The sequence below is a fragment of the Octodon degus genome, unplaced genomic scaffold (genome assembly GCF_000260255.1).
Source record: "Octodon degus isolate 3935 unplaced genomic scaffold, OctDeg1.0 scaffold00203, whole genome shotgun sequence".
Classification (NCBI taxonomy): domain Eukaryota; kingdom Metazoa; phylum Chordata; class Mammalia; order Rodentia; family Octodontidae; genus Octodon; species Octodon degus.
In genome coordinates this window covers 803,956-822,276 of record NW_004524779.1, presented here as the reverse complement: position 1 = coordinate 822,276, position 18,321 = coordinate 803,956, and the positions used below count along the sequence as shown (strand labels likewise).

The 18,321-nt window shown below is 39.6% G+C and overlaps 1 protein-coding gene across 1 annotated transcript in view; it reads left to right on the top strand.

The window, feature by feature from the left end:
• The window catches only part of Pak2 (p21 (RAC1) activated kinase 2), an 88,852-nt gene extending 75,511 nt beyond the window's left edge, over positions 1–13,341 (top strand). The window contains exons 8-12 of the mRNA XM_023704763.1: positions 4,323–4,440; positions 6,152–6,251; positions 9,418–9,614; positions 11,501–11,638; positions 12,193–13,341. Coding sequence (XP_023560531.1) covers positions 4,323–4,440; positions 6,152–6,251; positions 9,418–9,614; positions 11,501–11,638; positions 12,193–12,279 — 640 coding nt within the window. The 3' untranslated portion in view covers positions 12,280–13,341. The remainder of the gene's footprint in view (positions 1–4,322; positions 4,441–6,151; positions 6,252–9,417; positions 9,615–11,500; positions 11,639–12,192) is intronic.
• The last annotated feature ends 4,980 nt before the right edge of the window (positions 13,342–18,321 follow it).

Genomic DNA, 18,321 nt, shown 5'->3' with positions numbered 1-18,321 from the left:
AAGCGGAAGACCCAATACTATTATGGACTACTGGATTGTTTTAGAATATTTTGCTGAGTTAACACACCTATAATATTCAAATAACTTGGAACTGAACAAAAGGGATACAGATGAATGTCCATTTTGTATCTGTGTACTCAAAATGGTTAGGATAGATATATAGTTACATTCTCTTAATGAATAGAGGGATTTGTTCTAGTGGTGTTTGTGGATAGGATGTCGTGTCCGCATCTTGTACAGCAATTAACCACTGGGAAGAATGTATGCGGTGTGTTGATTGTTGAAACTGTCCTACCAATTTGCTTTGAAACTGTGTCATTGCTATTTGTTTCTCAATAAAATTATGGGGAAAAAAAGGATTAAATACTGTTAATTCATTGCTGGAAAATAAATGTCTTTTAAAACTTAACAAAAAAGGGCTGGTGAAATGTCTCAGTGGAATAAGCACTTCCCTGGCAAGTGCAAGGGCCTGAGTTCAATCCCCAGTTCCACAAAAAATAAACAAACAAGCAAACAGACAATTACAGAGATGGGGTGTGGTGGTGCATGCCCATAATCCTAGCTCTGGGGAGGCTAAAAACAGGAAGATCACTACGAGTCTGAGCTGCATAGTGAAACCCTGGGCCAATACATTAAAAAAATATATTACACAAAAACCAATCACAAATTATAGATTCAGCTACCTTCAAAAAAGTCTGCCTTCCAGTGGCATAAGTGCCTGTTTGGCAAGCACAGAGTCATTAGCACATTCCAGTTTAAAGGTCTTTTTTTTAAAGAAGGTCCTTTTTCTACAAGGATATCATTGGCAAGTGAGAAGGCAACGAAAGGAAACATATTGCTGCTGGTGGCTGTGTGCAATGCAGATGGCAGAGGCAGTCATGTTAAGGAGTGGTTTTGCTGAGAATTGTGCTTGACCCAAAGATGTGACTAGCCACATATTTCTTAAGCGTTTAATTTTTTTTGGAGGAGCAGCTCAGCCCACCCTGGGGGGGGGGCTGGTGTGGCATGTGGTGCCAGGGATCTAACCTCTGTCCCAGCACTTGCGTAAGCTTCCCTAAGCAGGCGTTTTAGACCACTGAGCTATCTCATTAGCCCAACCTTTGGTTTTTATTTTAAATGCCGGGTTTTTTTGTTGTTGTTGTTGTTGTTTTTTTTCTTTTTTCTTTTTGCAGAACCGAGGATTGAACTCAGCCCCTTACACTAGTCAGGCAAGTGCTCATTCTACTGAGCCATCTCCCCAGTCCCTTAAATGCTCTTTATAATGGGAAAATTATGTATGCTTAAGAAAACTTCATTTGAGGCTGGAGATATAGCTCATTGACATAGCGCTTGCCTGGTAAGCACAAGGTACTATGTTCAATTTTCAGTACCTTAAAAAAAAAAAGTCCCCCAAGGAAAAGTTCATCGTTTACTCTTCAAAATGAAAGAAAAAGAAAAGCTCATCTGCCTTAGGAATTGATGTTAAAATACCAGGCGTGGTGGTGCATGCCTGTAATCCCAGCACTCAGGAGGCTGAGGCAGGAGGTCACTTTGAGTTCAAGGCCAACCTGAACTGCATAATGACACCTTGTTTCAAAAAGACAGAAAAATAATTGATGTTAAATACCAAAAAAACAGACTAGAAAATTATGGTTACAGATGTTTTTCTTCTCTATTGAGACTTTAGCCTTCATTGTAGATACTGTGTTCCTAGAATTAAACTGTTCAGGTACCTTTTTCCTCTTCCTCTCTCTTCTCCTGTCCCTCTTCTATGAGGTTTGGACTCAAGGCCTCACACATGCTAGACATGTACTGTAACTTTGAGTTATACCCCAACCCTTTCCTGTATATTTTGAGACAGGGTCTTGCTAGGTTACTCAGGCTGGGGATCTTCCTGCCTTAGCCTCCTAAGTAGTTGAAATGGGCATGTGCCACTGTGTCCAGCAATATAATTGTTTTTTAAAATCTCACATATGAATAAAGCAAAGACTACTGGAAAATGATAGTAAAAAGGAAGGGAAACAAACATTAAAATAAAAAAATGTTTAAAATATAATAACAGTGGTTGTATTAGAGGTAAAGATTATGCCTGATTTTATTATACATACTTATTTCTGTATTTTTTTAGGAAAGGGCCTATGGGGTGTTCAGGGTCTCACTACTAGATCTTAGTGATCTTCCTGTTTACAGCCTCCCAAGTGCTGGGATTATAGGTATGCGTCACCACAACCAGTCTCAATTGTTGTCTCAGCTCACCCCGGGGCGGGGCCGGCACGGCAGGCCCAGGGATTGAACCCCAGCCCCTGCACCTGCTTGCAGGCGCTTCAACCTGCTCAGCTATTTGGCCGGCCCATATTTCACATTTTTAAATTTCATATTTAAATTTGTGTACAGGGGGCCTGCCCATTACCTCAGTTGTTTAAGTGCCTGCTTAAAAAAGCAGTGAGGGGGCTGGAGAGATGGCTCAGTGGTCTAAAGCACCTACTTGGAACAAGCTTGGCAAAGCACAGGGACCGCGGTTCAATCCCCCAGCACCACATGCCAGCCAGCCCCGCCCTCAGGTGGGCTGAGCTGGCCACACACAAACACACACACACACTAAAGGAATAAATAAATAAATAATTTTAAAAAAAAAAAGCAGTGAGGCTCAAGTTGCACTGGTTCGAACCCAGATACTCCTGCCAAACCAGAAATGCCCTGAAGGCATGTTCAGCCCCCCCCCCCCCCCCCCGCCAAAAAAAAAAAAAAATTGTGTACGATGCGTGTCTTACTTTTTCATTGCTAGGACAAAATACCTAACACCTACAAGTTATAGGAGGGGAGAGCTTTATTCTGGCTCACACTTTGTAGAGGTTTCAGACCATAATTGGCTTGTTCCAAGTCAGGGTGGGAAGGCAGAAGAGAAACAGTTCTTACCACAGCAGGTAGGCTGCTTCAAGGGAGCAAGGAATCAATCCTTCCTCCTCCCTTAATATAAAAATACATATAGGGGCTGGAGAGATGGCTCAGTGGTCTAAAGCACCTACTTGAAACAAGCTTGGCAAAGCACAGGGACCTCGGTTCGATCCTCCAGCACCACATGCCAGCCAGCCCCGCCCCCTGGTGGATTGAGCTGGCCGCACACACACACACACACACACACACACACACACACACACACACAATAAATAAATGTAATAAATAAAAATTAAAAAAAAAATAAAAATACATATAATTTTTTTTCTAGGTGATGCCCACAGTGATCCACTTCTTTATACCAGACTTTACTCCTCCCTGTAATACCTAGCTATAAACTCAGTAGTGGGCTAATCCAGTATCTCAAGCTCATCATGCATTCACCTCCCCAAAGCCTCATTTGTGAGCCCATAAAGCTTGGGGGGTGGTAGTGGCCTGAATACTATACATTTTGAAAGGATTTTTTTTTTTTTCTTTTTTGGTAGTAATGGGTATTACTACTCTACTACTAAGCTGTATCCCCAGCTATATATATATTTGTTCGTTTTTTTGCGGAACCCGGCATTGAACTCAGGCCCTTGGGCTTGCCAGGCAAGTGCTTATTCTACTGAGCTATTTCCCTACCCCCCCAGCAATATATTTTAATACTTTAGCCCTAGTTGTGGTACTATGTACATAACAAATAAACTTTTGGCTAAGTGTAATGGCACGTACCTGTAATCCCAGCACTCAGGAGGCTGAGGGAGGAGATCATTGCAAGTTTGAGACCAGCCTGAGCTAGAAGTGAGCTCAAGGCCAGCCTGAGCTGCATAGTGAAGACCTTGTCTCAGAAAGACAAAAGAAAGAAAGAAAAGTTTTTAGTACATTTGCCTGTCTGCCTGTGTGCCCCCCATATCCCTGAAGACTTCAGGAGCTACATGCCTATTTCTATTTAGAGACAGGGTCTTGCTAAGTTGCTCATGCTGACCTTCTTACCTCATTGTCCAAGTAGCTGGGATCATAGGTTTATGCCACTATATATGGCTCTTTGAGGATTACCTTAATTGGAATAATCTTTGTACACAGTCATACTACACTTTTAGGCAGTCTTTGTCTTTTAAATGATCCAAGATCACCAATGTTTTTTGTGCTGTTACATAGTCTCTTTCCAGTTCTCGTCCTAGCTCAAGCTGTCAAGTCTCACAGTTCATTATTATGGTGCTTAACGTGATAATTCTTTATCATAGAGTGTCATGGTTAGAAAAAATAAAATTGCCTGGAGATAACCCATTCGGGCCCCCCTCTTGTCCCTCTCTCGGACAGGAGCTTTCTTTCCCCCAATAAATATATTCTGCTCAAAAAAATAAATTAAGTTTAAAAAAATACTGTGTTTTGCATTCCATTTTTAGTTACCTGGTTGGAGACGAGTTGTTTGTAGTCATGGAGTACCTGGCTGGTGGGTCACTCACAGATGTTGTCACAGAAACGTGCATGGATGAAGCTCAGATTGCGGCTGTGTGCAGAGAGGTGAGTTTGATTCCTTTGAGGTAACTTCTGCAGGGGTTAGCAAGAGGTGCAAAGAAGGAAAGCTTTTCTATGCAAGGAATTTTTATTGTATGGTACACTTTGAATACATTCTCTACAAGTTGTCTTGTACCCCTGCTTCCCTTTCTTTATGTGTAAGATAGTTAAGGAATAAGACATGGGGGCCAGAGAGAGGGCTCAGTAGAATAAACACTTGCCTGGCAAGCACAAGGGCCTGAGTTCAATCCCTGGTTCCACAAAAAAAAAAAAAAAAAAAAAAGGAATAAGACATGGACCTTTACAGAGCCAAGTTCACAGGCAAATTTCAGGATAGTGATTGTGAGTTTACCATCCAGTCAGGATGCTTTTGAAACTGGGTGTGGTGGTACACCCTTCTGTGGGAGGCTGAGGTAGGAGGAAAACAACCATCTCAGACAAAGCAAAACATATGAGTATTCATCTTAAGTACTAGAAACTGCCTAGCTGTATTGAGCCCACTGCCGATGAAAAAACTTGTTTCCTTATACTTAGTAGTGAAATTCTACTCTTGCTATTTGCTTATTAAGCCAGTAGAATTTTGCCAAACTCTTTAAGTCTAAGCTAAAAAAAAGTTTTCCTTCAATCTATATCTTTTTCTACAGATGAAATTTAAGGTTAATGGTTTGCTTAAAGTGTTACAAAGAGTTTTTTTGTTACTGTTTTGGTTTGTTTTTTGCAAGAGGATGCAGGGTCTGTCTCTGTAGTCAGGCTAACCTAGAGCTCCTTGTGTAGCCCATAATCTTACCTCTGCCTCCCATACTGGAATCAAGGCATTTGCCACGAGGCCTGTCTTGCAGTTTTTAAGGAATAGCATCCTTCTGGTTGGAGGAAGGAGATAGCTTCTTAATAGTTCTGAATATGATATCCTTTAATGAAGTATACTAGGTCACTTAAAAACTGATCAAAGTATCCCTGGCACCACATGCTATGCTGATTCCAACAGTGGGCATGCTAAGTTGGCCACTGAGACCAGGCATGGTTGCACACTGCCTACAATCCCAGCACCAGGGAGGTGGAAAACAGGAGGATCATAAAAGTCCGAGCTGTATAGTGAGATCCTGTACCAAATACATTAAAAAAAAATCATCAAAGCTTAAGAATTATGCTTTGGGTTTTTCTAAATTTTTCATAGTTGATATATAAGTATTTCTTAGGCATTTGTTTTGCTTAAATAAGTAGAATGGTATTTCAAATGAGATTTTTAATTGTTATAATGATGTACAGAGTCCATTTATGATTCAGTTCTCATGGGAGTAATGAATTAAGATACAGCCGACTTTTTCCAAGTTTATAGTTCTCAGTATATTCAGCACACTGGAGCAACTTGGCATGGTGACACACACCATACATTCCTGGCATTCTGGGAGACTGAGGCAGGAAGATTGAAAGTTTGAGCCTAGGAGATCAAGACCAGCCTGGCAAATATATGAAGGTCCTATCTGGAAAGAAAAACAATCAAGGCAGAGAAAGGCCTAGATCCACCATTCTTTAATATTGTTTCTGGGTGAGATCAGAGGGTGGGAAAGGATTTTACTAATTGGAGCATTTTGTTTCCGTAACTTTGCATATAAGATAGTATTTTTTTCCTTTATAAATGTTAAATATTGAGGGTCTTCTCCTGTGGGTTGGAGACTTTTGAGGATTGTTTCATTGATAAGTGTTTTCTTCTGTCCAGTGTTTACAGGCGTTGGAGTTTTTACATGCTAATCAAGTGATCCACAGAGATATCAAAAGTGACAATGTGCTGTTGGGAATGGAGGGATCGGTTAAACTTAGTGAGTAACAAATGAAGAAATAACGTTGATTTGTTAGTTGTTCGTTTCTTATTATAATCTCCTGTCTTTTATTCAATTAATTTCTTTTTTTTATTTTTTTATATTTTTTTCATAATTTTATTGATAAATAGCAATGAGACAGTTTCAAATCAGTAGGACAGTTTCAATAATTAACACACTGCATCAATTAATTTCTTGTATTAAAACTTTTGTGATTTAGTATATGGAGAGGAAAGGAATCTAGTGATAAAGAATATGTATTGTAAACTGGATGGCCTGGTTTAATAGATTAGCTATTGCTTGCTAAATAATATTGGGCAAGTTTCTAAATTTCATTGGATCTGATTTCTCATCCACTAAAGATAGTATTTCCTATCATAATTTTTTGGAGGTTAAAGATACAAGGTACTGGTAGGTGTGGTGGTACATGCCTGTGATCCCAGGAAGGGGAGGCTGAGACAGGAGAACTGTTGATAGTTTGAGACCAGCCTGAGCTACAAAATCAGCTCAAGGCCAGCCTAAGTTGCATAGCAAAACCCTGTCTCAAAAAGACAAAAACAAACAAAAAAAAACAGTGCCAAGGAACAGTACCAGGACTATCAGAGAACTGATTCTGTTTTAGGCAAAAGCTTGACTTTGTTTTTGACATGTTAGTTTTACACACCTTATGATCCTGACCTCTATTTGACAAGGGAAAGATGTACTTTTTTAATGATCTTACCAAGCAGAGTGGAATCCTGAACTTCTTTTCATTGTGGTCATTACCTTTCAGTTCCAACCTTCCCCCCTAGGGGACTAGAACAGAACAACTACTGAGATTTCTCTGGCTGAAATCAAAGGCATTTCTTTTTTTTTTTTTTTTTTTTTTGCGGAACCGGGGATTGAACTCAGGCCCTTGCGCTTGCCAGGGAAGCGTATATTCCACTGAGCCATCTCCCCGACCCTAAAGGCATTTCTTTGATGAAGAAACCAGAAAGTTGTTTTTGTAATCTTCCAAAGGCTTGGCACCTATTTCAGCCTGTCTCTATCTTTCGTGTTTTTAAATTATACCTTCTAAAGGTTATTTAGTCAAATGATTAAAATAGAAGATTTCTGTTCTTTAATCTTAGCAGCAGAGTTGGAAATAGACATTCACCTATACTTTTAGTAGATAACACATGAAAACTGAGTTAGATTCTTTTGAACAACATTTTCTGCTGGTTCTGCCACTTACTAGATGAATGGCCATCAGTGAATTATCTAAAAAGATAATTGTCTCAATTTTACCACATAAAATGAGAATAATTTTAAGAAATATACCTGAGGCTTAGTATAGATAATGATAGAGCACTTGCCTAGTGTACAGGAGGAGGGCTTGGATTCAATTCCTAACTCAGAGAAAAGCTGAAAAATAATACTGCTCTAAGACACTCAGAGTAATACCTAGCTTCTTACAAGCACTCATTTTCTTTTTTTCAGCCTGTTTTATTCTATTTTATCTTTTTTTAAAACTTTTTTTAAAAAATTCTTATTATTTTTTTTTAATTTTAGAGCAGGGTCTACAGGGTGTTCAGGGTCTCACTTCAAGATCAGACTCTAGTGATTTGCCTGTTTACTGCCTCTCAAGAGCTGGGATTACAGGCGCTTGCCGTGACACCCAGTCTCAATTGCCGTCTCGGCATGCCCTGGTGGCAGGGCCAGCACAGCACACCTGGGGATTGAACCCCCCCGGCCCCTGCACAGGCACTTTAATCAAAACGCTGAGCTATTTGGCCAGCCCTTTGTTTTGTTTTGTTTTGTTTTGTTTTGTTTTGTTTTGTTTTGTTTTGTTGATACAAAGTCTCTAAGCAGTTTTGACGCATAGTGATCTTCTTGTCTCAGCCTCCCCAGTGCTGGAATTACAGGTGTGCGCCACCAAACCTGGTTTTGGTACCAGCACAGTATGTCTGGGGTTGTGGGGCCAGCATGGCATGTGGTACCAGGGATTGAAATCAGCACCTTGAGCTATCTCCCCAGCCCATGCACTTATTTTTCTGTATAAATTATTATTTTACCTAAAAAGTTGCTCCTCTAATACTCTGTCCTTATAGAGTTACTGAGTAGATAAACTACAGTAAGTATAAGGGGATCTTGCAACACTGTAAAGAAAATCTAGAAAATCTAAAGCCATCTTAAATGTTGAGATGTAGAGGAATAACGGAATAATATTTTTATGTAGTTTAATATTTGTAGTTTTTTTAAAAAGCTGATAAATGCACTGATGGAAAGATCTCTAAAAATAAATTTGTTGTAGGAAAACACTACAAAATATCCTAGTAAGATAAAACAAACCAAGCAGTTTATACAGACTATTCAACTTAATGCGTAATGAAAAAACTAACGCTTACAGGTCTAATTACTAATATTGCTTATGGGGAAGTTGAACGTGTTTAGAGAAGAGGTAATTCTAAATTCTGATCCTGATTTCTTCAAGTGAACTCGGGACCTTGTGCTTGCTGAGGGGATGAGATGCACTACCTAGGCATCTCATGCCCTGGTTAGATAGTGGGGTGGCTGACGTGGGTGGAGTAGATGAATGGTAGTCAGCATTCTGACAGGAGCATCATAGCATTCAAGTGTGTTCTTTCTCTAGGTGCTCTTCTAAATTGGGTGTTCAGTGCATCTACTTTGTATTTATTTTATTCAGCATAGATTTCATGTTTTGACCTCTCCCTAATTTGTTGCATTTGGTTTTGATGTTCACCTTTGGTCATTTTTGTCCTTTTCATATATCTTTCAATTGTATTAAACTTTTTAGGGCAGAATGAATTATGATAAAAGGCTCACTAGGGCTGGAGAGATGGCTCAGTGGTCTAAAGCACCTACTTGGAACAAGCTTGGCAAACCACAGGGACCGCGGTTCAATCCCCCAGCACCACATGCCAGCCAGCCGCGCCCCCTGGTGGGCTGAGCTGGCCACACACACACACACACAAATAAATAAATAAAAATTAAAAAAAAATAAATAAATAAATAAATAAAAGGCTCACTAGTAACTTTGACTCTAGTAGTATCAAAGTATTTTAAATACATTCTGATAAAAGGCTGAATAGTCAGAATATAATTACATCATCTGAAGTGAATTCTTTCGATAAAGCTATCCTTGAAATTTTTAATTCTAGATGTTTTGTTTTGTTTTGTTTTGTAGCCGACTTTGGTTTCTGTGCCCAGATCACCCCTGAGCAGAGCAAACGCAGCACCATGGTTGGGACCCCTTACTGGATGGCACCTGAGGTGGTCACACGGAAAGCGTACGGCCCCAAAGTGGACATTTGGTCTCTGGGCATTATGGCTATCGAGATGGTCGAAGGAGAGCCTCCATACCTCAATGAGAACCCCTTGCGGGTAAGGCCAGTTAATACCAGCTGCATTGTGAGGACGCTTTCCCTAAACATTCTAGTGCATCTGGAATCAGGCAAGATTTTAGAATAGAAAGGTGATAAAACCTAATTTCTGCCCTTGTTGTCCATCTAAAAATCATATGCCTCCTGGGTTATGGAACTGAAGATGTTAGCTGAAGAGTTTGTAGGGGTTTTGCTTTGTTTAATGGCCAAAATGTAAATAATGGTTAACCTCATCATGGGGAGTTAGTACATGACACAGCTTATTCTTTTTTTCCCCTTCACCTTTTTGCAGGGGATGTAGGGATACATATTTGTACCACCTAATGATCACATTTCTCTTGGGGACTTGGTACATGTATACAATATATCACAGTTTTTGTTTTGTTTAATTCTGTTTCCATCCCCTCCCTCCACCCTCCGCCTCTTGGTTACCTTTCTGTATGCTAAAGATCTAATTTGCTCTTTTCTGTTGTCTTTTATTTTACTCCTTATTTCTGTTTTGGATTTTTCATACAATAGAAGCCATGTGATATTTAAGCTTGTTTGTGTGTTTATTTCACTTTAACATGAAGCTGGGAGGTGCATCCTTTTTCCTACAAAGGACTTGGCTTTATTCTTTATGGTAGAATAGTACTCCATTGTGTGTAAACACGAACATCACTTCTTTTAATCCATTGATCTGTTGATGGACATATAGACTGCTTGTAAGATTTAGGTGTTGTGAATTGTGCTGGCATTTGTAGATTTTAAAGAGCTGTATGGCTTATTTTATAGTATGATTTTTCTTACTTATAGTATTATTGAACCCAGGCCTTGGCACTGAGCTGCATCCCTGCTCCCTACCCCCCTTTTCTGAGGCAGGCTCTCATTATGTAGTACAGGCTACATTTGAACTTGCTTATGTAACCCCGGCTGGCATCAAACTCACAGCGATCCTCCGTCTCATCCTCTTGAGTGCTGGGATTACAAGCATGCCATCATGCTTGGCTATTTAATGTTAACTTGAGTACCTGCCTTGTGCCAGGTACTGTTCAAAGTACTACTTAATAGAGCCAACAAACTCATGAACTTAATATTCTTGTGGGAGAAGGAAGGCAGTAAAATGAATAGGAATACTGCAGATATTTTAAGTGATGGACTCCTAAGTGCTGTGACTGGCAGGCAGAGGGCCAGAATCTGGTCTGGTCCGGTCCGGTCCGGTCTTGTTTTGTCTTCCTCCCTCCCTTCTTTCTTTGGTACTGGGGATTGAACTCAGGACTTTGTGCTTGCCAGGCAGGCACTTATTCTACTGAGCTATCTCCCCAGTCAAACATGTTCACTTTAAAGGGATGCTTGGGAGAAGCTTTCTGAAACGGGCATTTTATATAGGAGGTGAGAGAAAGCTTACCCGGGGAAAAGTTAGTTATAGCACAAGGAATAACAAGTGCAAAGCCTTGCAGCAGGAATGTTCTGGTACACTTGAAGATCATGAACAGCTTTCAGCAGTACTCAAGTATACGAAGCATACTGGGGAGGAAGGTGAATCCCTGAGGCAAGGCACTGTGTAGTGGCAGCATTGGGAAGAATTTTAGCTTTTACTTGGTTAAGATGAGGGAGCCACTGGAGAATTTTGAGAAAAGAGTAAATGTTTAAATGTTTTACTTTTTTTAAAAAAAATCGTGGGGATTGAACTCTGGGTCTCTGTCCTGAGCTGCAGCCTCTCTTCCTCCCCTCTTCTCCCCTCCCCTCCCCTTTCTTTATGTTGAGAAAGGATCTGCAAAGTTGCCCAAGTTGGGCAACTCTTAACCACGGAGGGGAAAAGAAGAGGAGGAGGCTCATGGATTTAATAAAGGATGCTCACTTTGTTCAGATACTTTAAATATGCTGAAGGTGTTATTCTGTTTCCAGGCCTTGTACTTGATAGCAACTAATGGAACTCCAGAACTTCAGAATCCAGAGAAACTGTCTCCAATATTTCGGGATTTCTTAAATCGATGTTTGGAAATGGATGTCGAGAAAAGGGGTTCAGCCAAAGAGTTGTTACAGGTAAATTTGAAAATGATGCCATTATTGAAAAAAGTTCATTCTTTTGAGTAAGCAACAGAAAGCTTTCATAACATTAATTATATTTCAGTATTCATTGACCACCAGGAATAAAGCAGCTGCTACATTTTTAGGGTTCTGACTACTAAGAGTAAAATTCATTAATGCCATAATTATATTTTTTACATACTATTCTCAACCTTTCAGTGCTGGCATGAATATGTTTATAGGCAGTTTAATTGTAGATTACATGAAATTAGAAATACTAAAACAGCTCTACTGCTGACTACAAAGCCCCTATGCTGCTGAGTGTCATGACAGACGCCTGTAACCCCAGCACTAGCGAGGCTGAAGCAGGATTGTATGAGTTCAAGGCCAGCCAGCGCTACATAGCAAGACACTGCCTAAAAAAAAGTGGTAGACTGATTATGAGGGATTTGTCAGATATTGAAATAATGTATTTAGTTTAGTAAATAAATTATGATCAGAAGTAGTGTTTGAGGCCTAGTCGAAAGAAGCTGATGACTTTTATTCATTGTCCTCCCCCGTTCTGGCAGCACCCCTTCCTGAAATTGGCCAAACCGTTATCGAGCCTGACACCACTGATCATGGCGGCAAAAGAAGCAATGAAGAGCAACCGTTAGCAGGGTGGCTGTGTTCTCGCACTCTTCTCCGTTTTTCTAAAGAAGTCTTTTAATATATGAAAATGAGTACTCTTTGGGGGGTTAAGGAGATGGTCTGCATAACACAGAGGAAAAACACAACTAGTCCCTGAAGACAACCAAGAGAGAAAGTTGCAAAAAGAGAATTATGACTTTCAAATGAACCCCTTCTTTAGGGTCCAAAAGAAGTGGTGGACTGAATCACTGTGCTTACATAGCAGACAGCCTTGCAGGCCATTTATCATGCTATTTGCATTCTACTTTGCTGACTTTGTTACAATAGATCTTGTTCGTTGTCTCCTTTGGGGTGTTTTCAATACTTGAATGGTAGATTCGAGTTTTTCGGAGTATTTGTTTCATCTGCTGGTCTTGTGTTCTCTTTCATAGCTTTCCTTTCCTTTGACTTGCTCTGAGAAGTTTTTCTCATGCCTAAATTCAAGGCAAGTATCATAGAAATTATGTAGCTCTTTATATTGACAAAGGAGGTTGATACAGTTTCACCTTTTTTAGAGTTAGGACCAGCTATTGTTATGTGTAATATTTTGGCTCAGAACTTGAACTGAAGGAAGGGGAAGAAACGTATGTAATTTTTACTTTTTTTAACAAATGTGAAAGTCATTTTTAGAAATTTCCTGTGAGTTTGGCATTTGTTACATGTATAGAAAGACTAATAATCTATATTTATAACTAAATCATTGAACCAGAAAAAGAATTCCATGCACTATACATTCGTACAATTTTGTCTTCCTTTTCAACTTGTTTTCTCTTCAGATTTGGCTTCTGGAACCAAAGTTATTTGTTCTTGCTCCAACTTGGGCCTCATGACTTTGTTTGGTGCCACTGCCTTCCCTTTCCCCTTGTCTTGGAAATATGTTTCTGTATATGTTGCAACTCTAGGTGTTTTGATTAACCCTGTCTCACTTCTCACAAACTCCCATACTTCCTATGGACATTATACCATAACCAGTGAATTTTCAGAACTTAAAAGTTGACTTTTCTTCTCCCCTTTAAAAGGAAATATATTTGGGGCTAGCAAAAACAAGATTTGAACCTTGGTGAGTTCTAAAATAGAATCATGAGAGAAATGTCAGTATTATAGACATGCAGCCTGTGACTGGCAAACTATAAGAATTTGTCGTACGTTCCAATGTTTCTAGCCCATTGCCAGTGTTTTACTATTAGGACTTAAAAGTTGATGGATTCATGAATGATTTGTGATGTTGAATTATTTTATGTTTTTTTAATGTTTTTACAAATAAGTGGAGAATATTCATGTTAAAAAAAACTAGGGAAAAAATAAAATGTTCTTATTGGTAGTGATACTTTTTATTTTAAAGATTTAATAAAAGGTCTGTGACCTGTAGCATTAATTATTAGATTGCCCACTCTTCTCCGCTCCCCTCTTGTTCTGTCCTCTGCTCTTTTCCCACTTTTATTGCTGTTACTGTTGTTTGCTCTTGTAGGAGGCACTGTCCTTTCTGTTGTGCCGGCTGTGGTTGACTCTGGCGTTTTGTCCCACTGCCCTCTGCTGATGAACTTCACACCTGCTGGCCCCCCTGTAGTAGTATAAATTGGTAATTAAGATAATTTTGCTGTTTTGGAGTATATTGAGAAAAACTAGCAGGGTTTTATTTTGTTATTGCCATCATATCTGTGGTAAGATACTGGTATAAGGAGAAATGGCTGTTTTTTATTGATAATGCTTGAAGTATTCAGAAAAATTAGTACAACATCCAGTGAAACTTCATATCTAAAGCACTTAATGGCCTTTGTTTTCAATCTTGCTTCGTGATTTCATTTTTTTGTGGACTATATTTGGCTTCTGCAGCCATTCCTAAATTATAGAAATAAGCTGTTCAATTTCCCATGGAAAGCTGTGGCGCCTCTTCAGTTCTGGATTTGCACACCCTCTGTCAGCCATTTTCTGGCTTCCTGATGCTGAAGAAAGAGCAGCCAGCCAGATGAGGAGACTGAGCCTCCCAAGCGCCCATGAAGGCACATCCATCCCGAACTTGAAACCAGCCCAGGAAGCCCACGCCAGTGCCCCGCATCACGGCCTGACTCTACACAGGGTTTTGCTGTCAGTAGAAGCAGTTGGGGTTCGTATTTGCCACTTCTTTGATGGTTACTTGCATGTCCATTGCTGGCAACGGACTTTGTCATTAAAACCTGACTCCTAGGTTAAGGGAGCTGCACTGTGGTTTATTCTTTACTTACTTGGATAAACTAACCTGTCATTGAAATATACTTTGGATAATTCTGAACTGTGTGGTTTTTAAACAAAATAATCTTAAAAGCAATACAGAATTGTGATTTATTAATTTCAAATTAAAATGTTCAGATCTTGTTGAAAGAACAATTATATCTGAATCAAGATTCATGGTTTTGTAATGATTGCCTTTTGTATTCACCCTTTTGGTCATCACTTTAGAATAATAATTTCTATTTAAATCTAAAAGTTACTTAGTTGTCATCTTGTATTACTAAGACAATGTTAGTGTAGGACTTATTTATTGTTTTTTAGACTTTTTGGTGTCCTAAAGTTATCTTCCCCTCTTGTTCCTTTTGCTGCTATTAGGGAACACGAAGAACTGGGAAACTATGCAAACACTGAGCATTTTATCCCACCTGGAAGAGTAAACAAGTACAGCAGTTGTGTGGCCTAAGACAAATGGCTGTCAAGTTCTGACTTCCTGTGTTGAATGCCTGGCACCAAACATGAATTTTCTTCCCTTCAACATAGTCAGCTGCTTAAAACTTACCTAGTAACCACCAGTCTTAAACCCGTGCCTTTAACAAGCAGCTGTGGACTATCTACCTATGAGTATTTCTCCTTAGGACTCACTTAAAACCACATTTGTTCTTATATACTGTATTCCCACCAGAATAATTTTAGATCTGACCAGACAGCAGCAACTATAGTTTTAAAAAAGTTGAACCTTAGAAGAATTTGCATCAATTATTGAATCTAACATTTTTTAAATATATTGAGACTTGTGTCCAGGAAAATGTCAGTGTGTTGCTGATTCTAATTGAAATAGAACCAAATACTAATTTGATTGTGGAATTTCATAGTAATATAAAAAACATGTCTGCCTTGTTTCCATGGCTCCTGCAATAGATAGTTAAAAGTAACTACAGTTTCTCCGTAGCATGTGATAATATGTAAGAAAGAAATACACATACACATGCTTTTCCTCTCATCCAGCACATTTCTTCAACATTGGCAGAGAAACGCTGTTTCATGCCACTGGAGCCGTAGAGAGGAGTCAGCCATTGGCCTTGCCTCGAAAGGACTAAAGACTTTTTCACACACCATTCTAGAGCAATTCCAAGAGGATGGCACAAGGACATGTATGATAAACCTGTCAACTTTTCATTCTATGTTATGAAAAAGGGTTGTGTTTTAAATTCAGCATCTTTATTTGGAACGTGTTGCCCCACCCTCTTGTTTTGGGAGATTTAGAAATGCAGTTAAGTGAAAATAGCCTGTTTTGTCTTCAGATTTTATATTTTCTTCTATTAGTTTAATTCCATTTAATTGTTGCATTAACATTAACTGCTGTATTTGATGACTTCATTCAATAATTTTGCTATTCAGGGCTAGAAATAAACTTTTTAATGTTTATTTTTCCCTTTTCTAAACTTCTGTTTTTCTTTTGATCTGAATAACCTGAAGGGGCCGGGGAGATAGCTCAGTAGAATAAATGCTTGTCTGACAAATGCAAGGGCCTGAGTTCAATCCCTGGTTCTGCCAAAAATAAAATAAAATAAAATAAAATAAAATAAAATAAAAATGAATGAATAACCTGAAAGTATACATAGTTAAAAAAAAATGTGGGGCTGGAGAAATAGCTCAGTGGAACAAGCAAGCACTTACCTTGCAAGTGCAAGGGCCTAAGTTCAATCCCTGGTTCCACCAAAAAATATATATAGAAAGCTGGGCATGGAGGTATCTACCTATCATCCACCGAAGCATTTGGGAGGCTGAGGCAGGAGGATCACCATGAGTTGGAGGCCAGCCCAGGTTACATAGTTAAATGCCAACCTGAATTATATAGTGAAATCTTGTCTCAAAAAAAAAGGACATGGGGCCGGGGAGATGGCTCAGTAGGATAAGTGCTTGACTGGCAAATGCAAGGATCTGAGTTCAATCCCCGGTTCTGGAAAAAAAAAAAAAAAGGACAATAGGTTTTCAAAGAGCATGCATCTTTTTTTTTTTTTTTTTTTTTTTATGTATTTGGTACAGGGTCTCACTACTTGGACTCTTAGTGGTCCTCCTATTTCCTCCTGTTTTCAGCCTCCCTAGTGCTGGGATTACAGGGATTATAGGCATTCACTACCAAGCCAGGACTCAGATGCTTACCCAGAGTGCCCTGGGATCAGGTCCGGGGCTGGGATCAAACCTGGTCCCTGCGCTTACCAAATCAGTGGTTAGTTCACTGAGCCATCTCACCAGCTCCACATGCAGCATTTTTAAAAGATAAATGTTTTTAAAATGGGGTCAAGGTGCCATTTTGAATGTATTACACTGTAAAGCTTCTAATTAGAAGATTTCTAGAAAGTTGGCAGTACAAAGCATGACCCTTCCCTCCCTTTGCATGTTCTTTATTTTCCTTTTAGTACTGGGGTTGAGCCCAGGGCCTTAACTACATCCTTAGCCTTTTATAAATTTTTAAATTTTGAGATGAGGTCTCACAAAATCACCAGATTGCCAGGCTGGGCTAGGCCTTATGGTCCTTGTCTTAGCCCTATGAAGTGTTAGCATTGCAGGTGTGCACTGCCTCACCTGGCTGACCCTACCGTCTTCTAAGTCAGGTTCTGGATAAGCTTATAAATACTCCTGGCTCTCACATTCAGGGAAACACTTGTGACCTATTGGAACATTTTAGGAACTAATGCTTATCTGGCCAAGATAATAGGAATCTAGCCAGGATTTCTGCATTCATTGTACCAAGAGATGAGTTGAAGTACAGTGCTTGAGTTGGGCACAGTGGCACTTACCTGTAATCCCAGCTCCCTGAGAGGCTGAGGCAGCAGGATCACAAGTTTGAGGCAGTATGGGCCACCTAGGGAAACCCATACCAAAAAAAAAAAAAAAAAATTAAAGGAATACATAATATATTCGAGACATCACTTCATTATACAATTTTAAGCTAGGATGAGAGATGTAGGCAGTGACTGGGTAGGATGTAGTTAATCAAGCTGCTTAATCCTACCATAAAAATTATATAAAAAATTATATAACATGTACTATGTATCACACACATACACCATTGTACGCTGTTGCTGAGCCTTGCCTTGAACACAAACCACAAGCATGTACCACCACGTCTGGCTTATATTTGTTTAATTACATCAAATGGTCAAAGCATTTGCTTAAAAAAGGTTAAGAAATGCCTGGGTGAGTCCCGTGAGCTTAGGTTTCTCCCATCCAAGTACTAACCAGGCCTGACCCTGCTTAGCTTCTAAGATCAGAGGAGATCGGGTGCATTCTGGGTGGTGTGACCGTAGACAGGTTTCTTAAGACTTAGTGCACCTCAACAGCTCCCCTTATGTTTGTCTTTTTTTTTAATTGAAGAATTATTATATTAAACAATGAAGGAAACATGAGCCCCTCCCCCTACTTCCTTGTGGGGAGGGGGGCGTGCTCCCTCTAACCTTTCCTTGAAGATGGAGCAGTTTGTTATTGAGTAGTCCCTGGGCTGCCACCCTTGCAAGTCACTTTTCATGCAGCTCTGCTTTTCTTGTTGATTTTCTTTTTGTTTCCTTGGAAGTTTCTCTGTTCTACTAGATTTTCCAAAACTCACTACAAAAGTGAAAAAAAAAAAAAAAACACCTATAAGAGTATTTCCTGCACAGTTAATCTACTCTGCTAGGAACAGCTCCTTTGAGAATCTTGGAGTTGGGTTGTGACTGCACATCAAGTTGTTTGTTGCTCTCCATGCTGTCTGCCACTGCTGGGCTTCATCTGTCTCCTGAGTTATGTCCTTTTGTTTTCCTTGCTTGGTTTAGTCCTTGTTT